The sequence below is a fragment of the Podarcis liolepis genome (genome assembly GCF_965112155.1).
Source record: "Podarcis liolepis genome assembly, chromosome: 5".
In the NCBI taxonomy this organism is placed as follows: domain Eukaryota; kingdom Metazoa; phylum Chordata; class Lepidosauria; order Squamata; family Lacertidae; genus Podarcis; species Podarcis liolepis.
This window is the reverse complement of record NC_139556.1, coordinates 41,883,543-41,901,365: the sequence shown is the minus strand read 5'-3', so window position 1 is coordinate 41,901,365 and position 17,823 is coordinate 41,883,543. Positions and strand designations below refer to the sequence as shown.

Here is a 17,823-nt window from a genome sequence, read left to right as displayed (position 1 = left end):
TGCAGCGGAAGCAGGGGCAGTACTTATTCTGAATCCTGGGTGTCCTTGAACGAGGCAAGAAAAGCCCAGTAAAAGAGTACAGAAAAGTAAGACTTAAAGTGTTTGCCAATTCATTTATAAAAATGCCTTACTTTTGTCACCCTGAAATCGAATACATATTTCTAATAATGTCCCAGCAAAGTGCTTTTAATGCCGTTCTCAGTTGGCATTGCATCCAACAAGACAGCTATTAATCATATTTCCTGTGTTGGTATCTCCTCTCCCAGAGATTACCTTTCACACCAATGCACTTTCTTTTATAGTCGTATAAACCATAATTGCAAAGCTTTATAGAACTGTGGTAACTGGCAGTGTCAAGGGCAGTAGCTACTCTGTGCTCAAGGCATTACACATCAAAGTGAGGAAGGGAAATGCTATACAGTGCTAATGGGGTACGCCCTTACTCCTAAAGGGCTGCCAAGTTTTGTTTCTCTAGTGTGTGATGTTCATGCACTTGACAGTTGTCTTGTACATTCCTGGAGGCCCATTATATCCTCATTCATCCACAGGTAGCGCTATAGCTTGTTTTCCTAGTTTCCTAGAGACTCTTAGGATGCCTGCCGAGGAGTCTGTTTCCTGTTTCCTTACTGTTCACCCTGCCAAATCAGAGCTGGGAAAGGAAAAGTAAGGGTGGGATCTGTCATCGGTTTGAAGGCCTGCTAACAAAAACACACACACTAATGTAAAATACTGTGCTCATTCCTTTACCACACACGACACAACCTACTACAATTGTACTTGGCCCCACTTGACAACACTCATCCCCAGTTCACACAAAATCCAAGCCATACCATGGCTGAGTGTGAGCAAGCAAGCATGCAGGTATTCTGAGCAAAAGTTGCAGCTGCTTTACTCATCCCTGGGTCCTGTTATTGCCACGCTTCCTGGAGCTCAGCCATAATTTGGCTCAGCATTATGTCTAAACTTGGAGACTTGATTTGTCTGCCCCACCCCCAACACATCATGATCAGCAAGCCAAGAAGAAGCCTTGACCATAGCTTGAGGTTTGGTTTAAGTGAAACAAATCACTATCTTTATGGAAGCTTTTAATAGTGGACGAATGATTATATTTTCATATTCTACTGGAAGCCACCCGGAAAACCCAGCCAGATGGGCGAGGTATAAATTTATTATTATCATTATTATTATTATTTGTTGTTGTTTGTTTAGTCATGTCCGACTCTTCGTGACCCCATGGACCAGAGCACGCCAGGCACTCCTGTCTTCCACTGCCTCCCGCAGTTTGGTCAAACTCATGCTGGTAGCTTCGAGAACACTGTCCAACCATCTCGTCCTCCATTGTCCCCTTCTCCTTGTGCCCTCCATCTTTCCCAACATCAGGGTCTTTTCCAGGGAATCTTCTCTTCTCATGAGTTGGCCAAAGTATTGGAGTCTCAGCTTCAGGATCTGTCCTTCCAGTGAGCACTCAGGGCTGATTTCCTTAAGAATGGATAGGTTTGATCTTCTTGCAGTCCATGGGACTCTCAAGAGTCTCCTCCAGCACCATAATTCAAAAGCATCCATTCTTTGGCAATCAGCCTTCTTTATGGTCCAGCTCTCACTTCCATACATCACTACTGGGAAAACCATAGCTTTAACTATATGGACCTTTGTTGGCAAGGTGATGTCTCTGCTTTTTAAGTTGCTGTCTAGGTTTGTCATTGCTTTTCTCCAAAGAAGCAGGCGTCTTTTAATTTCGTGACTGCTGTCACCAAAAATTATCATCATCATCATCATCATCCCAATTTGAGCGTAATGCTAAGCCATGGTTTATCTTTGGATGGTACAACAGCACTGGGGAATGAGTGAAGTGGTTGCAGTTTTGCTCTGACTACAGCTCTCTCAATCACATTTAGCCATGGTTTAACTTAGTGTTACATGTGAACCAGGCTTCAGTCTGACTTCACCTGTTGTGTAAAACTTCATCTGTTGTGTAAAACGTTGTGGTTGACTATGGCTGAAGTCTCAGATTGCCAGTTCACATCTTAAGTCAAATCTGGGGTGGGGGTGAGGGGAGGTGAAGGACAGGATACATCAGGTGTGAGAAGTTATTCCTCGTTTTTCTCCTCAGCTTGGGGCAGGGCACAAATGTAACACAATAGCCTTAACTCAGAACCATAAATATAAACTATTTCATAAGGTCACAAAAGATGGGAATTCCTTTTGCCACCCTTCAGAATTTAGAGTGTTGAAATCAGATACATTTATTTTAAAAACAAACATTATTGCCTACAGAATGATTGCATTTCCCTGTACATGAGGAATAAATTATTTCATGGGGGGAAAGGGCTGGCATTTATGTATGGCAATTTTTCAAACTAAAAGGAAAGATTAAAAAAAGGAGGTTGCCATTTAATTTGTGATAGTGTAAGACAGTGTGGCTGACAGGAGAATATTAAGATGGAAGTGGCTATTAAAATGACTTGGAAGCAACCCCCTTTCTCATTGGTATTATGGAATTGGCAGAAAATGAGGGATGATTATTTTAATGGAAGCAAACCATAGGGATATGTGCTTAGGTGTGCTTGTAGCTGTAGAACAAATTGATAAATGCTGGTACATTTGATACCTCACAGGCGCAGCGTCATAAATATTCTAGAAAAGATGTTAAGACTAACATTTTATTAGTTACTGGAATTTAGCATCACTTTTCAGTTCAACTGAGTGCATTTCTCATATGCCCTAGCATTCTACAAACCTTCTGTGGAGAATCCTAGGCAGTGCACTGCAAAACATAAGTTGTCCTCTGGTGTATGTCGTGTGTGTGCGCGCGCACACACACACACACACACACACACACCACTTTGTCAGTAGATCTCTGTTAAAAAATACAGTCCGTTTTTGTTTTCTTTGTCCCTACCCCCATTTTTTTTCATCTGCTTTGTTACTGGATCGGTTCTTTACTTTTAGTGTCTTCCAGCTTATTTCCACTGAGTTTAGCCACGCATATTTTTCTCCCACTGAGATTGTATACATATATTAGAACTCTAACTCACACGTTTGTCAGCAGTACATGCTACACTCTGCAGGCATAGCAGGTTCAGATAGAAAGCCCCATTGGCAATACAATAAATCAAGCGATTAACAAGAAGTAACTCTGGTTTTCCTTTGCAAAAGCACATGGTCTTAAAAGATGAGATAATTCTAATGTAGAAAAGTTCAGGTTTACTGTTGTGCATGAATTTATAAATAGTTGGGGGGGGGTGCCATTGAAAAACAAGAAATACCTCAAAAAAATGTGAGCCAGCACAAATATAACACTTGGGTATCTGCAAACCATGATGTCCAAATCAAGCTCCAGCCTCTCTTTGTTATCCAGACTGATATCCCCCTCCCTTGCCAGTTTAGCTATAATGCATTACATGCAAGCCAGTGGAAGTGATCAAAACACTGGAGTGAAACCATGGTTTGAAAACATTTGCAAACCATGGTTCTGAGGGAACTTTGTGTTAGCAGTGGTTTGCATTAGTGTACATGTAGCCTAAAAACAAGGTTAATTTGTCAGGATTCAGTCCACAGAAGAAGAGCAAGGGGAGCAGGAACCTCCAGGAGATCACCACACAGAATCGATCATGTTATCAAAGACCAATTTAGGGAGTAGTACTGCGGACGTCAGTGGGAACGTTAAAAAGCAAAGTTACAGGCCAAACAAGCTGAAGTCAAGTTGGAGATAATTCATCTAACACTCTTCTCTTCCTCACCCCCCAAGCCACAACCAAGCATATTCAAAAGAAGCAAACACATTTTAAGCTCTTCAGATTTAATTAATAGGGAACTGAAGTGCCATAAAAATGGGGGTACACACACATTAAGGTGGTGGCTGGTTGGTGGAAGGACCCTGAGTGACAGGCATGGAAGAGAATACCTTCCAGGGTGAGAGACTATTGAGAAGAAAGGAAAGCCCCCAGGTGAGAGCTGGGGAGGGTTCATCCCTTTCTGTGTGAGACTAAGGTTAAGAGCTACCTTTGAGGTTTCTTTTTTCTTTCTCTGTTTTTGTTCTTATTTAGATTAGATTCTTTTATTTTATTGCAGTATGAAAAAGCTTTCATAAAATCTATTTTTTTAATAATAAAAAAGGAGTGCATGGTGTTATGTCACTCTTTGCCAAACAAAAAAAATTACATTCTATTACAGATCAGAAGATCAGAAGGTTGCTTTGGAAATGGAAAGGTAGCATCATCTCCAGCCTCCAGCCATATGTTCATATTTTGACTGCTGTCGTACATGATGCTGAAATGCCTTTTCATTCCTTGTTTGGCATGAATCGTAAACAGATGCTTAGTTCATTTGCCATCCTTACAATACATTTTTAAAACTCAGAAGTACATTCCATTGACTTTAGTGTTGCTTGTAAAGTGCCGTTAGATTTTCGGCATTAATCTGGAGAACCTGGAAAGGACAATTTACATTATATCATCTCTGGTCTTGTGCTAGTCCCACAGGCTATTGCCTGTCCATCAGTACTGTAGCCAAGACCAACGATGTCAACAGCAAAATAAATTAAAATGTTTTTCATATCTAGCGATGTTTAAACCATAGAAGTTTGGCAAGTTACTTCGTTAAGCTTATAAAAATATTGATGTTGTATTTCATGCTCTAGTAGTTTGTTGGCTTGTAACACAGCTTGCTTCCGTATGAGTGAGCACCTGAATTCATCATGAACATACGCATGCACTCTAAAGCAATCACCTTTGAAGGAAATAATTTATGAATAAGGGTGATAATTAATTGAATTAGCATTCTCATGTTACCTTATTCTGTTCTCTGCTTTTAGAATTTGCCTTGCTGATGCTGCTTTATATTGTAGCATTGATGTACCCGGTGCCTTTAAAAGTTAACATAGGCAACATAGATGGGTCTCTGCATTGGGGAAAATAACAGAGGGAGAGATGGAGTCACACAGATGGAGATATGATACAAGTCACACAACGACCAGTTGCATCACCATCATCATTAGTGAGCAGGCTCTGGGATCCTAATTCAGGTTGGAACCATGGCAGGAGATGTGGGAGCTTTTAACATTTTGCTTCCCTCTATGGTTTAGTGTGGGTGGCACTGTGAGTTAAACCACAGAGCCTAGGGCTTGCTGATCAGCAGGTCGGCAGTTTGAATCCCCATGATGAGATGAGCTCCCGTTTCTCAGTCCCTGCTCCTGCCAACCTAGCAGTTCGAAAGCATGTCAAAGTGCAAGTAGATAAAATAGGTATTGCTCTGGCGAGAAGGTAAACAGCATTTCCATGCTATGGTTAGCCAGAAGTGGCTTAGTCATGCTGGCCACATGACCCAGAAGCTGTACGCTGGCTCCCTCGGCCAATAAAGCGAGATGAGCGCTGCAACCCCAGAGTCATCCGCAATTGGACCTAATGGTCAGGGGTCCCTTTACCTTTTATGGTTCAGATCAGGGCCCCACCCTAGATGCTTTTTACTCTGTGCCCCTGCCCCATATAAACCATTCGCACCCTCAGAATACATCACTCCTGCCTCCACTAATAAAGCCATTTGGAAGAGAAGGTGGAACAAGCAACATGACTTGCAGATAAGCAGTCCGTGGTTATTTAAGATACTCTACTTTCTCAAAACGTTTCCACAGCTACATAACAGTATGTATTTCTCCATGGCAAGCTGACTGTTGTTTAGTGTATGAATGATCTTGTTTGGCCTCCAGGAATGTCTCAGGAAAAGGGGCTAATCTTTCCAATGTGATGCTGATCTATTACAAATAAATTCACTTGACATGGTACACTCTCTAGGAAGCTGCCGATAAACAAAACCATGTGCATTTGTTTTTGAGGCATTTATAATGGAAGAGAACGTGTGAGGTTTGCTCAAGCTGTGTTTCGCTATGTTGTTTAGAGCTTACACTAATCAGCCAAATGGAAATGATTTTGAATGGCATTGTGTTTTATTAGCATTAAGGGACTAACAGGCAAGTAAATGTTAAATCATTTTTGACATCCATTCTGTCATGGTTTATAAAAAGTACTTGTACACCCTAGAGAGAGTCTGCTACAAATCTAATGCAGCAATGTGGTAAGGTTCTCTCCCCACCCCTTTATGAATAGATATTAGAAAACCCTTCATTTGCTTCTATAAATGATTTATCTGCTGTGTACTAAAATTTAGTTGTACTTTTATACTTTAGGTATATATCTACAATTAAATATGTCTGAACTTTCAGTGGGCAGTTGATTCCTGTGTTATGTGGCTCTTATCAGATGAGCTAGATTTAAAATTTAAGGTCAGATATTGGGCATATTTGTGCAGCTTGGCATCTGAAAACATAAACTACACACACAAATCTGAGTAGTGATGGCTGGGTTTTGATTTAACAAAGTGATATTTAATAATTTTATGATATTTTTGTGTCTCTCTGTGTGTTTTACCCATGGCTGTGTATTGTGCTTTTTGGATGATGTTTTTAAATTGTTTTATTGCTGGCCTTTATTGTTCTTTTCGAACATTGCTATTTTGTTTTTGTTTTATTATGTTCATGAGCTGCCTTGAACTATATGAGGAAAGGCAAGATATAAATAACTTGAATAAATGAATGAATGAGCAGGGAAAGGATTAAGCAAACTCTCCCTCCTCTTTGCCTGCCCACTCCTGATTCTACCCATTAGAAATCGCTTTTTTAGCTCCAACTGGGCTGTTAGGCTACAGGTTTGTGTACAATTTGTAAGCTGAGTTTTAAGAAGTGCAGAACTAGAGGCTAAAATGCTGGCTATAGCAGAATGTTAGGGCAACTTAGATTTCAGAAAGAACAATAAAAAATAAAAAATGACCAGCCTGTGAAGAAACTCTGTTCCTGATTCCCATAGTAAGGAATCATTGCTTTGCACTTAGTCAGAAAAACTCAAGGGGTGTTGCATATGTCTGGGGATTCCCTGACTCATATGCCTGTACTACATTAAATTCAATGATGGAGCCAAATAAAAAGGCTTTTCATGATACTACAGCTCCTCATCAATTTGCCAATTCATAGAATCCTCAGGTCTCCTCTTCCCGGTTTTAATTAATAATTCTTTCACAATATCAGGTGCGAAAATACTGTGCTGGGAAACACACCAGCTGACTTATGGAAATGTCTTAATGCCAAATGACAGCATCATATTTTGAGAAAAGTTGTCGTGCCATTTGCAGTATTAAAAACAGATGGAGGTGTGCAGAGAAAAGGGGGAGCCTACGAGAAGGCCAGGCTTTGCTGCCAGAGGCTGAGTTGATGTTTCTATTACAGATCACAAAGAGATTGCAGTCTCCCAGTGGCAAATATTCTCTGGGTACAAAAGCGACAAAAACTGTTTAAAGTTGCAAAATATGTGAAAATGATATTTTAGATGGCAACACTAACGCTAAGAACAATTTTTAATTTGGAGAAGTCTAAAAATAAGGGCAGACACAAGCCCTAACTAGTTTCACAAGGCCAAACCTGCATTTCAGGGGGCTGGGACCCTCGAGGTCCATTTCCAACTCTACAATTCTATGATTTGGTCATCCTATGAAATCATGGTAAAGCATACCGTTCTACCAAAGATTCAAAGTATGGAGGTTAATACTTGTGCAAGTCAAATGGTATTTGGCTGGCGTCTTGGTGTTAAAGTAGACACCAGATGAATCACACTGCAGAGGACATTCCATAAGCAGAAGACCACTTTTAAGAAGTCTCTTGTGACAACCCACCATATTTCAGCTTGCAGGGACACACAGAAAAGGGTCTCCATTGACCTCAGGGCTTGGATCGAACCCTCACATTACTTGTTTCTGTCGCTCTGACAAATGTATTAATTTTACTTAATTTGTAGCAGCATTGTGAAACACAGCTGAATGTGCATGCACTTTTACATGTCTCTGGCCATGTCTCTACTCAGATGTAAGTCCTGTTGCATTCAGTGGGGCTTACTTCCCGGTAAATGAAGATAAGACTGCAGCCTTAGTGTCATGCTATGGGAGTTTCATTGGACCGTCTCCAACTAACCTTTACTCAGAGTAGAGCCATTGCTGATGGGCATGTTAAGTCTGCTCAGAGTATGACTAACATTCAATACAATCCATTGCAAATAACTTATAAGCAAGCTATTTACTTCTGTGTCGTATATCAAATTCTGAATTTTTTTCTAATTCTAGCATTATCGTTCATTTCCACATTCTGCTAAGGTATTTCTAGGACTCAAGTCAATTATAGCTGGGTTTTTGGAGATCGGATACAAAGTGCCTGTCCAATTTTTTCTGCTCCCACTGAGCAACACTTTGTCTCCCTTGCCAATTTTCATCACTATAGTTAAGAATATGGCTTTCTGGCTACTTGGACTAGTTGTATTCAGCAGGAACCGAGAAACGAATACATTGTTTTGGCAATAAAACTGACTTCATTCGTTTGCTGTATTCCAAGCCACAATATAATGATTTATTTACTTAAAACATTTCTACAGAAAATGTTCATGGTGGCTTAAATCACCAAATTTAAAACATCAGGTATTAAAATATAATAAAATAAACATTGCTGCTTAAATCCTTCGTTAAAACAGCCTGGAAGTAAACAAAATCAGGAACTGGAAGGCCATGGACCTGTCAAAACATAAGGTTTCTGCTTGATGTCTAAGTCCGCAGGCTGAACCCAAATCACTTGGAAATAAATTCAGTTGAATTAAATAAATCTTTCTTCTGAGTAGATATGCTTATGGTTGCACTGTAAATGTCAACTCAGGGCTCTTTCACACTTCACCTTGTGCCGTGCCTAAAAAGCACAGCTCCAAACAATTTTCCATTTGACCCACACTTTCTAGGCATGGGTCTGCGTGGTTTCCCCCTTGCTCCGCTTCTTTCCAAGGGAAAAGCTGCTCTTCAGCAATAGAGTGGAACAAATGTCCATCTGGGAAGAATCCAAATTGCTGTTTGCTCTGATTGAGCACTAAAGAGTGGTTTTCCCTGGGGGAAAGCAGCAGAACAAGAGGAAGTTTCAATAAGTTCTCAGTGTCACAGGGATAGGGAGTTTCATAGCCTGGTTGCTGCAATGGAAAATGCCATCCTTTAGCTTGTTCAGAGTGGCTGGGGAAACCCAGCCAGATGGGTGGGGTATAAACAATTCTGGGCATTTGTAAATCTCCCTCAAAACAGGAAATGTGATTTTTAGTGCATGATTAAGGTGTTCATGCATTAAGGTGTTAAGTGATTTTCAACCAGTGTGCAATGGCACCCTGGGGTGCCTTGAAAGATGGTATGGGGTGCCACGGGCAACACTGGCCTCTGTCCCTCTTTCCTTCCCTCCCTTCCTCTAATGCCCTCTTGCCTCTCTGCCTCCTAAAGGCTTGCGTGGCTGTTTGTTGCAGCAGCCCTGACTACAAGCTCCCCAGGCGAATGGTGCCTCTGGGGCTGGCCAGGGGGTGTTTCCCAGGCCCCTGGTGGGGCAGTGGGAGGAGACACCTCTCTTTGGGGCAGGGAGGGCAGCTCAGAGACCAGTGGCTGTCCAGAGGACTCCCAAGGAGAGGGGAGAGTTTAAGAACGCTCCACAAGGGAGGGTGTTTGAAAAGGATAAGGGGCTGCTGACTCTGCAGGCAAGGGGTGACAGAACTGGGCTTCTGAGACCCACAGGGGTGCCACAGAAAAAATGTAGTTGGTCAAGAGAGCCGTGGACCCAAAAAGATTGAAAACCTCTGAGCTATAGTATTAACTTTTGCTATATTGATAGTTCAACACGCCTTCTAGAAAAGAATAAATAAATAAATAAATAAATAATAAAAAATAGACTATGGACAATTTTGCCTCTCTGTTTGTCAAGAGATGTCAACATAGCCAAATACATTTGGCAATCAGTTTATTATAAATATGTGAAAATACTAGAAAAACATATGCATTGATCATGTTCATTACTTTCAACAATTGACTTGTGCCTGTTAAGTGTTAATAGGCTGATATACATTTATTTATTTATCATTTAATTAGAGAAGAATTCCTTCCATCCTCTAACGCTGAAAAGATGCAAAGGTGTTTCCACTTTATGCTGAACTGGAAGCACTAAACCATTTCCTTTATAAGCAGAAGACCTGAGGATAAAAATATGTACCCGTTGAAAGGTACAACCAAGTGAATAAATGTTATCATTATCCTCACAAAATTAAAAATGCAGAGCTTGAGACTTAGCCATTCTGTCTAAATCAGCACTGCTGTGTTGTTTGTAGATTTATTACAATCAGTGCAGCTAAATGTGGAATAAAATTACTGCTTAGTACGAGTCACAGTATTTGACCCTTGAGCTGAAAGTGCTTTCTTTCTTCCTTGAAAATATAATGCTGTGTGCATTAGCTTCTAATACTGTGGCAGCTGTGCTCAGCCTAGGCAATAAGAAGGAAAGGGAGAGAAAGTAGAAGGGAGGGAGAGACAAGGTCTTTCCATTTATTGGACCTTTTGCAAAAAGATTGCACATTAACCTAACGTTACATTGAAATCAGCAGTGTGTTAATCACAGGTGGGTTGACTTGATCACGTGAGTCTAACGTGTTTCCCCCTCATAATCATAACTCTCAGCACAAACATTTTACCTTCTGCAGTGTTTTACCAATCATAGTATAATTGTCTTGGATTAGTTTACAGAATGAAGTGAAAACTGCCAAACTGACAATGTGATGGAATGTGTGTGTAGCTTATGGGCATGTGTTTTGTTTCAGCAAACCTTATTGTTCAAGGATGGAAAAGAGCTTCTTCAGAGTTCTCAGCAGCACATACAGAATTTACTAGGAAGTGTAAGGTCTGCCACTTGGTACTACTCATCTAGTTCGCAGATCCCTGCCATACGGAGATTTATAGACATTGCTGACCACCTGGCAACCATGTTTGTGAGCCCTCTTCTTGACATGGGGCACACAGTAATTGCATCTGTGGAGGATATACCCTGTGTCTTTAAAAAACAAACTTGGCATTTTCATTCTAGTGACAAGAAATGATGGGCACGATCCTGTACCCATTTAGCTGGAAGTAAACCCCATTAAATTCAAAGGGACTTACTGCTGAATAGACATGTGTAGAATTGCACTGCAAAGATGTACTTGTCCATTATTGTTTTTGCTGACTCTAGTTCTGCTCCTCTCCTCTCCTCATCACTAACAATGCAATAAACAAATTGTTTCCTTTATACTCTCACCTACAGCTGGACCGCTGGAGCTGCCTCTATTTGAATTGATACCATCCCAGAGACAAGTGGTTTTTCATGGCGACCGCTTACCATTTCAGTGTACAGCAACATACCTCGATAATACTACACAAGTGCATTGGTACCACGATGGACGCCTAGTTGAAACGGATGACGAAAGTGGCGTGTTTGTGGAGGACAGCATAACGCATGACTGCTGTTTAATCACACGGTAATATATTCCCATCTTTGGTATTATTTAGAACAGCTTTTCCCAACCTGGTACGCTTCAATTATATATAGGGCTACAATTTCCATCAGCCCCAGTCAGCATGGCCCAATGGTCAGGGATGATAGGTGTTACGATTCAACAACTTCTGGAAGGCACTGGGTCAGGGGAAACATACAGTATGATTTTAGCAGTGTGGTGAATGATGGTGACTAGTTTGGGTTTTTCTTTTGGTCTTTCCTGGCTGCCAGGTAGATTGCCATCTTTCTGAGATGCTCACACTTCTCCAGATTCAAACTGGAGCCTAACTATCAGATGTTAGATCCCCCCCCCATTTCATTTGGTTAAGCTGTAAGCCAGTGGAATCTGTGTGGTACATTCGGGAGAGGTGTTTGACAGATGACATAAAGGTATTTTAATACTCCCAAGTGCTTTAGGAGACATATGATGAGTAAAGAGAGTAACTTCTTCTCAGAATGATCCCTGAAATACTCGTTTCTTTTGCTGATGAATTCCAGCTCTGCAGCCTCGTCCATCAAATGTCTACCGAAACTTTCCATTTAAATTCAACAATGCTAAAGGGCAGACATTTCCCTGGAACATGCATTGGTTTTTGATAGCCCTTTGGAGGTGTCTAAACTAGAATTATAGGTGATTCTGTTGATAAAAAGTTTCTCATTGGTTATGTATTATATTCATGATAGTACTTACCTCTGAGCAGATATGTATAGGATTGCGGTGTTGACATATTTTCCCCTCGTGGAAAATGGCTAGCTGCTACAAACTACCTCGCAATGGATGCTCCCTCTCCCACCACTTTCTGTTAATGATCAGGTGGAGTAATATTTAAAGGCTGTCTATGAATTCTCCAGTCTCTCTCTCTCTTTCACTCTGTAACACAGAGGGGAAAAGTGTTCACACCGATTAACATCAGTTTCTTTCTATGTCAAACATTTATTCATTAGTATCATTTTACTGGAACAAGCTTTTTCTTCTTAAAAATGCAACTTCATTGTTTAATGTCTTGGATTTATTTATTTATTTTCAAACACTCTTGCTGAGAATCTGTGCCCCCGTGAGATTTTTTTCAGAAGGGTCCTGCTGTTGCACCTGCCAGGAATACCTAGACAGAACAATTCTGAAAGCCGCATGCATTTGGCAGCAAACCAATGCAAGTGTATTAAGAACCTGAATCATGCTTTATGAATTTTTTTTATATTGGACCGTACAGTCTCAGAACTACGATGCCCTGCCAGGTTGCTGTAATTTGTGTGTGTTTACTTTATATCGAGGAACAACTGACATCATCTAGTTCATTTTTTTACCAGTAGGAGACTGGAATGATGAGCTATACTGCTGCTTTTCAACCTTTCCTATGCAAAAAAATTGTTTTACAGTATACAAAATTGCCTTGTGGCGAATGTTTAGAAAGATCAAATAAGAGGCAGCATGTTGAATATGGGAAGGTTGAAACTGATTCACAACATAAAAATCAATATGTGCAACGCGGGGCTGATGGTTTAATTAGTTCTATCAAACACCTGCTGCTTAAATTACTGGGTAGATACTGACCTGCCGTCTCATTTCTGCAACTGCAGACTTTCTTTGCAACCCACCATAAAACTAAATGTCTGATTAATATGATCTAATCTGCCTTGATTTTATAACACTTCTCCTCCCACTTTCTATACCCATGAAGTTAACAGAATGTAGCCCATATATCATGACCTAGCATTACTTTTGAATATTTTACTAATTGTATTTTTGAAAGCCAACACACTTTGCATAGTTAACACTTTTGAATATTTGTGACCCTTGCAAAAATATCTATCATATGGGGTCAGGGATAGGGAGCCAGTAAAATTGGTGGGACAGCATTTTGTAGCTGTTTGCAAGGTTCCCAGAAGAACTGTAGAAAGCTTTAGAAAGGGCTGCTGAAAATGGAGGGCCATTTTGGCTCAGCCTCAAGTATAGCTCCACATATAAAATCAAATTAATGTGTGTGCAACTGTTACTGTAAGTGTTGTCATAGAAACAGGGACAGTCTTCCACCCCCTGTGTTTAACTGTATGTGTTGCCTATTAGTGCAGATACTATACTTTAGTGCAGATACTAGTCTTTCCAAAGCTACTTTCTGAAATTTGTAAAGAGAATGACTAAAAGTGTCCATATATCCTGATTGTTCTGGATATGTATTTCCAGCTCAACACAATTATCATTTATAGACATTCCAGTTTTATTGTCTTTCCTTTGTAAATATAAGATATTCAGCCACATTACTAGCTTTCTGTTAAGACATAATTGAAAATAAATGACAGCCTAAACATTTTTTTGTACTGTGCTAATGAAACTAATTTATAAAGTGAGACTCTGCCTCATGACATTTTTCTTGGCAACAAATGTTTCCATATGGGACACTTGAGAATATGTTTTCCATTAGTTCTTACTTCAATTTTTCAGGTATTGGCCAATAATAATATTATTTGAACTTTTCAAAGTTACTCTGACATATCGTTTCCATGGTCATATGTATACTTTAATATATAAGTTAAGAAACTTGTTCCCTACCAGTCATTGAAATGGTATATTTCTACCATGAGCCAACCACATATTTCCTATAGCATTTGAAAATAATTTGTGCATCTGAAAAATATGCTCCCGGGAGCTGAGTTCAGCTCATTTCCCTGAGCAAATGTTTACCTCGTATTGTCAAATTCCTTTATGTCTTTGAAGATTATGGAAAGTGTGTGGCTAGGCCATACCAGCCTGCCCACTTCTTTTTTAGTGGCCCTTCTTCAGCTATTCCCTTTTTTCGGAAGCATGGTTTGTATTCACAAAGGAGAAGGCCCCAACCCAAACAGAAGGATTAGCTATCCCAAATTTAATAGTATATTGTGAGGCACACCAATGAAGTTGGCTGAATTGGGTTTCACATAATAACAAAGAGAATCTATGTCAAGTGTGACAACTTTTTATCGAGATGCCTCTCAATTACCGTATTTTTTGCTCTATAGGATGCACCAGACCATAGGACACACCTTGTTATAGAGGGGGAGAACAAGAAAAAAAAATTCTCCCCCTCTCTGCTCAGCGCCCCTTCAGCGAAGTGGCAGGAGAAACGGAGCCCCTTCCATTTCTCCTCCTGCTTCACTGAAGGGGCGCTGTGCAGCTCTCCCTCTCTGCTGAAGCCAGGAGAGTCTTGCTCTCCTGGCTTCAGCAAAAGGAACCTGAAGCCTGCGGAGCGCAGTGGGAACTTGCACTGCGCTCCGAAGGCTTCAGGCAGTTATCCCTGAAGCCTGGGGAGCGAGAGGGGTCGGTGTGCATAGACCCCTCTGCGCTTCAGAGGCTTTGCATTGCTATCACTGAAGCCAAGGAACCTGCATTCGCATCATAGGATGCACACACAGTTCCCCTTAATTTTTGGAGGGGAAAAAGTGCGTCCTATAGAGCAAAAAATATGGTACTTAAATGTGAGGCTTGAAAGGAATCTGTTTTTGTAATAAATCATCATCAACAGTAACAATTAGTAATACAAAAGAGAGGACCTTTTTTGTCATGGCACTCTGAATTCCCCTGCCCCAGGTCATATCTGTCACTGGCATTACAATATTTTCAGTGCCAGGTAATGTTCATTGGATAAATGTTGGAGGGTATGAGGTTATCAGACCCCCGAGCCGTCTGAAGCCAATCCTGTATAGGGAAGGTTTTCTTTAATGTTTACGTTTTATTATGTTTTTATATTTTAATGATCTTCTGAGTTGGCCACACATTTTAGATGATTTTTTTTGGTCACAATTTAGCCTTACACTGCTTTTCACTTTATAGGCTATTTTTTTTAGCACAGGCACAATGTGTTTTAAATATATTAGGTCTGATGAAAAAGAAAATGGAAAATGTTGACACCATATGTATAGATGGCATAAACTTATGAGATAAAAGGGAAGTGCGCGAAGACGATTAAATAAAGTGCAGCAGGAAACCCCGGCAAGCAGCTGGAAAAGAAATGTAGTTGAGGGAGAATATAGACTTTCAAAATAGAGTACCACAACAAGGAGCAAGATGGCAAGCTTCTGTATTATCCAGACACTGGCCTGGTTAACATGTCACAGTAAGTCAAATTATGGCCTATGCACGAACATGCTGGCGCCTCAGGAGGACATTGAGGCACAGCATGAGTCAAATTTAGTGTGCCATCTGACCCTAGACTCAGAGGTGAGGCAAGGTGGGTGCGGTGGGTGCGTCTTGCCCCAGGTGCCAGCTTGACCGGGGGGGGTGACATTTGCTGTGACGCCCGCGCCATTTCCCTGCATTCCCAGCTGGAGGAGGCAGGCAGGGGAGAGGACGAGCTGCACAGGTGCAGCTCCCCGGGTTCAGGGTATGTTTGGGAGTCACAGGGGGCGCCGTTGTGCTGTTGCCCCAGCCCACATGGGACCCCCCAGCACGATCATGGCCATGTCAGATGGCACCCTCCGGCAAGATCGCGGCCATACTGGATGGCACCCCTGGCGCGATCCCCACCGCGCCAGATGGCACCCCCGGTGTGATTGTGGCAGTGCCGGATTGCACCCCCTGGGTATGATCGCCCCACCCCCTGGGTGGATTGCCCTGCCCCCAGGTGCACGGCATGTGTGCCACCCCGGGTGCTGGAGCGGCTAGCCCGCCGCTGCCTAGACTTGGGGTTAAGGTCCCTCCTTTTTAACTATGATCAGTAACCAAGGTTTGTTCTATGTTCCGTGCTAAAAGGGCTGGCTGTTGGTGTTATAGCATAGCTTCTGTATGAGATTGTGCCATTTCTGAAGAGCTGTGTTGCAAAAGGCAAAGAGGAATCTTTGAGGATTTTGTTTGCTCTGTCTTAATCTGTAGGGCTTTTTAAAAGAATAAGAAAAAGAAAACACCTCTGAGTTAATCTCACTGTAGGTTTAAACTGAAAAAAAGATGTGTGTCAGGTATGCGAGAGAGAGAGGGAGAGAAAATGACGCTGCTGCCACTGAAGAATGACAGCTTATTTTTATAGCTCCATGCTCCAAGGCTGACTCCATGTCCAACACAGCTATATGAATAAATGATGCAGGCTTCCCAGTGATATGAAACTGTAATAAGAACTGTGATCAGAGCGCTCTTCATCAAAGATAACAAGACCTCGCCAAAGTCATGTTGTTGCAAATGGCTGCGTGGTATTATATGTATATACTGATACATAGGTTTCTCAGGCGCAATGAATTTTTCTGTTGTTCTTTCAGTAGGGGGGAAATACAGCGCTTTTTCCAGCCATTTCCAGCTACTGGAGCTACTCAGCCAAGGCACCATAATTCCAATAAACATTAAAAAGGTTAACCACCTTATATTTTGTAACACGTTTCCAACCATGGATTATAATATGAAAGGCAAGCTAGAGTTTACACATAATATACAAGCTTTGTACTGTCAGGCTGTCAACAAAACTGACAATGTATTGTGTAGCAGAGATGATAGCCCTTTGTAGGGATTTGAGAAATGGAGAAACCATGATGCGCACCTAAAGTTACATGAAAGTCGTGTTTTACACATTTTGTCTTCCGGCAAGAGAAAAAATGTCAAACAATACAGTCCAATAAAGAATTAAAACAACCGGCATTTCTAGAATTAGTGATCAAAGTTCAGCCAAGAGCGACATGTCTAACAGAATAGGCTTTCCTTGGCAGGCTGCTGAAACTTCGTAAATGAATGGAAAGTGGCCAGTGCAAATAGTTCAAGCATCCTCAAAGCCAGATCTTATTTTGTGTGATACAAATATTGATTTGTGGCCAATGACAACCCTGAATGCAGAAGGCTTGTTGAACAGAATTTGTAAATACTTGGAGGAGGACAGTTGTGAAACCAGCTCAGGAAAAGTTCAGTTGTCCCACTTAGCACAACAGATGGGGGGGGGGAGTATACCGATGCAAAATGTGCTCGCATGTGACTTAGATTAAAGCAAAAACTGCTGGAGCTATAGTGTCTTGTGGGGCATAGGGTGAAAATACAAATGTTTAAATTAGCTTTTGGTTGGAGCAGTTGAAAATGGAAATGAAGCAGCATTTGCAGCTTAATAAACATTACGTAATAAACATTATAATAAATGTATATTATAATAAATGTAATAATAAACATTATAATAAATGTTTATTACGATGTAATAAACATTACATCAGGACGCGGGTGGCGCTGTGGGTTAAACCACAGAGCCTAGGACTTGCTGATCAGAAGGTCGGCGGTTCAAATCCCCGTGACGGGGTGAACTCCCGTTGCTCGGTCCCTGCTCCTGCCAACCTAGCAGTTCGAAAGCATGTCAAAGTGCAAGTAGATAAATAGGTACTGCTCCGGCGGGAAGGTAAACGGCGTTTCCATGCGCTGCTCTGGTTCGCCAGAAGCGGCTTAGTCATGCTGGCCACATGACCCGGAAGCTGTACGCCGGCTC

At 41.3% G+C, this 17,823-nt stretch overlaps 1 protein-coding gene across 2 annotated transcripts in view; it reads left to right on the top strand.

Annotated features, from left to right (window-relative positions):
* ADGRA1 (adhesion G protein-coupled receptor A1) overlaps positions 1-17,823 on the top strand; it is a 313,690-nt gene that overhangs the window by 117,427 nt on the left and 178,440 nt on the right. For both annotated transcript variants that reach the window (XM_083505930.1, XM_083505931.1), the window contains one exon: positions 11,177-11,390. In XM_083505930.1, coding sequence (XP_083362056.1) covers positions 11,177-11,390 — 214 coding nt within the window. The remainder of the gene's footprint in view (positions 1-11,176; positions 11,391-17,823) is intronic.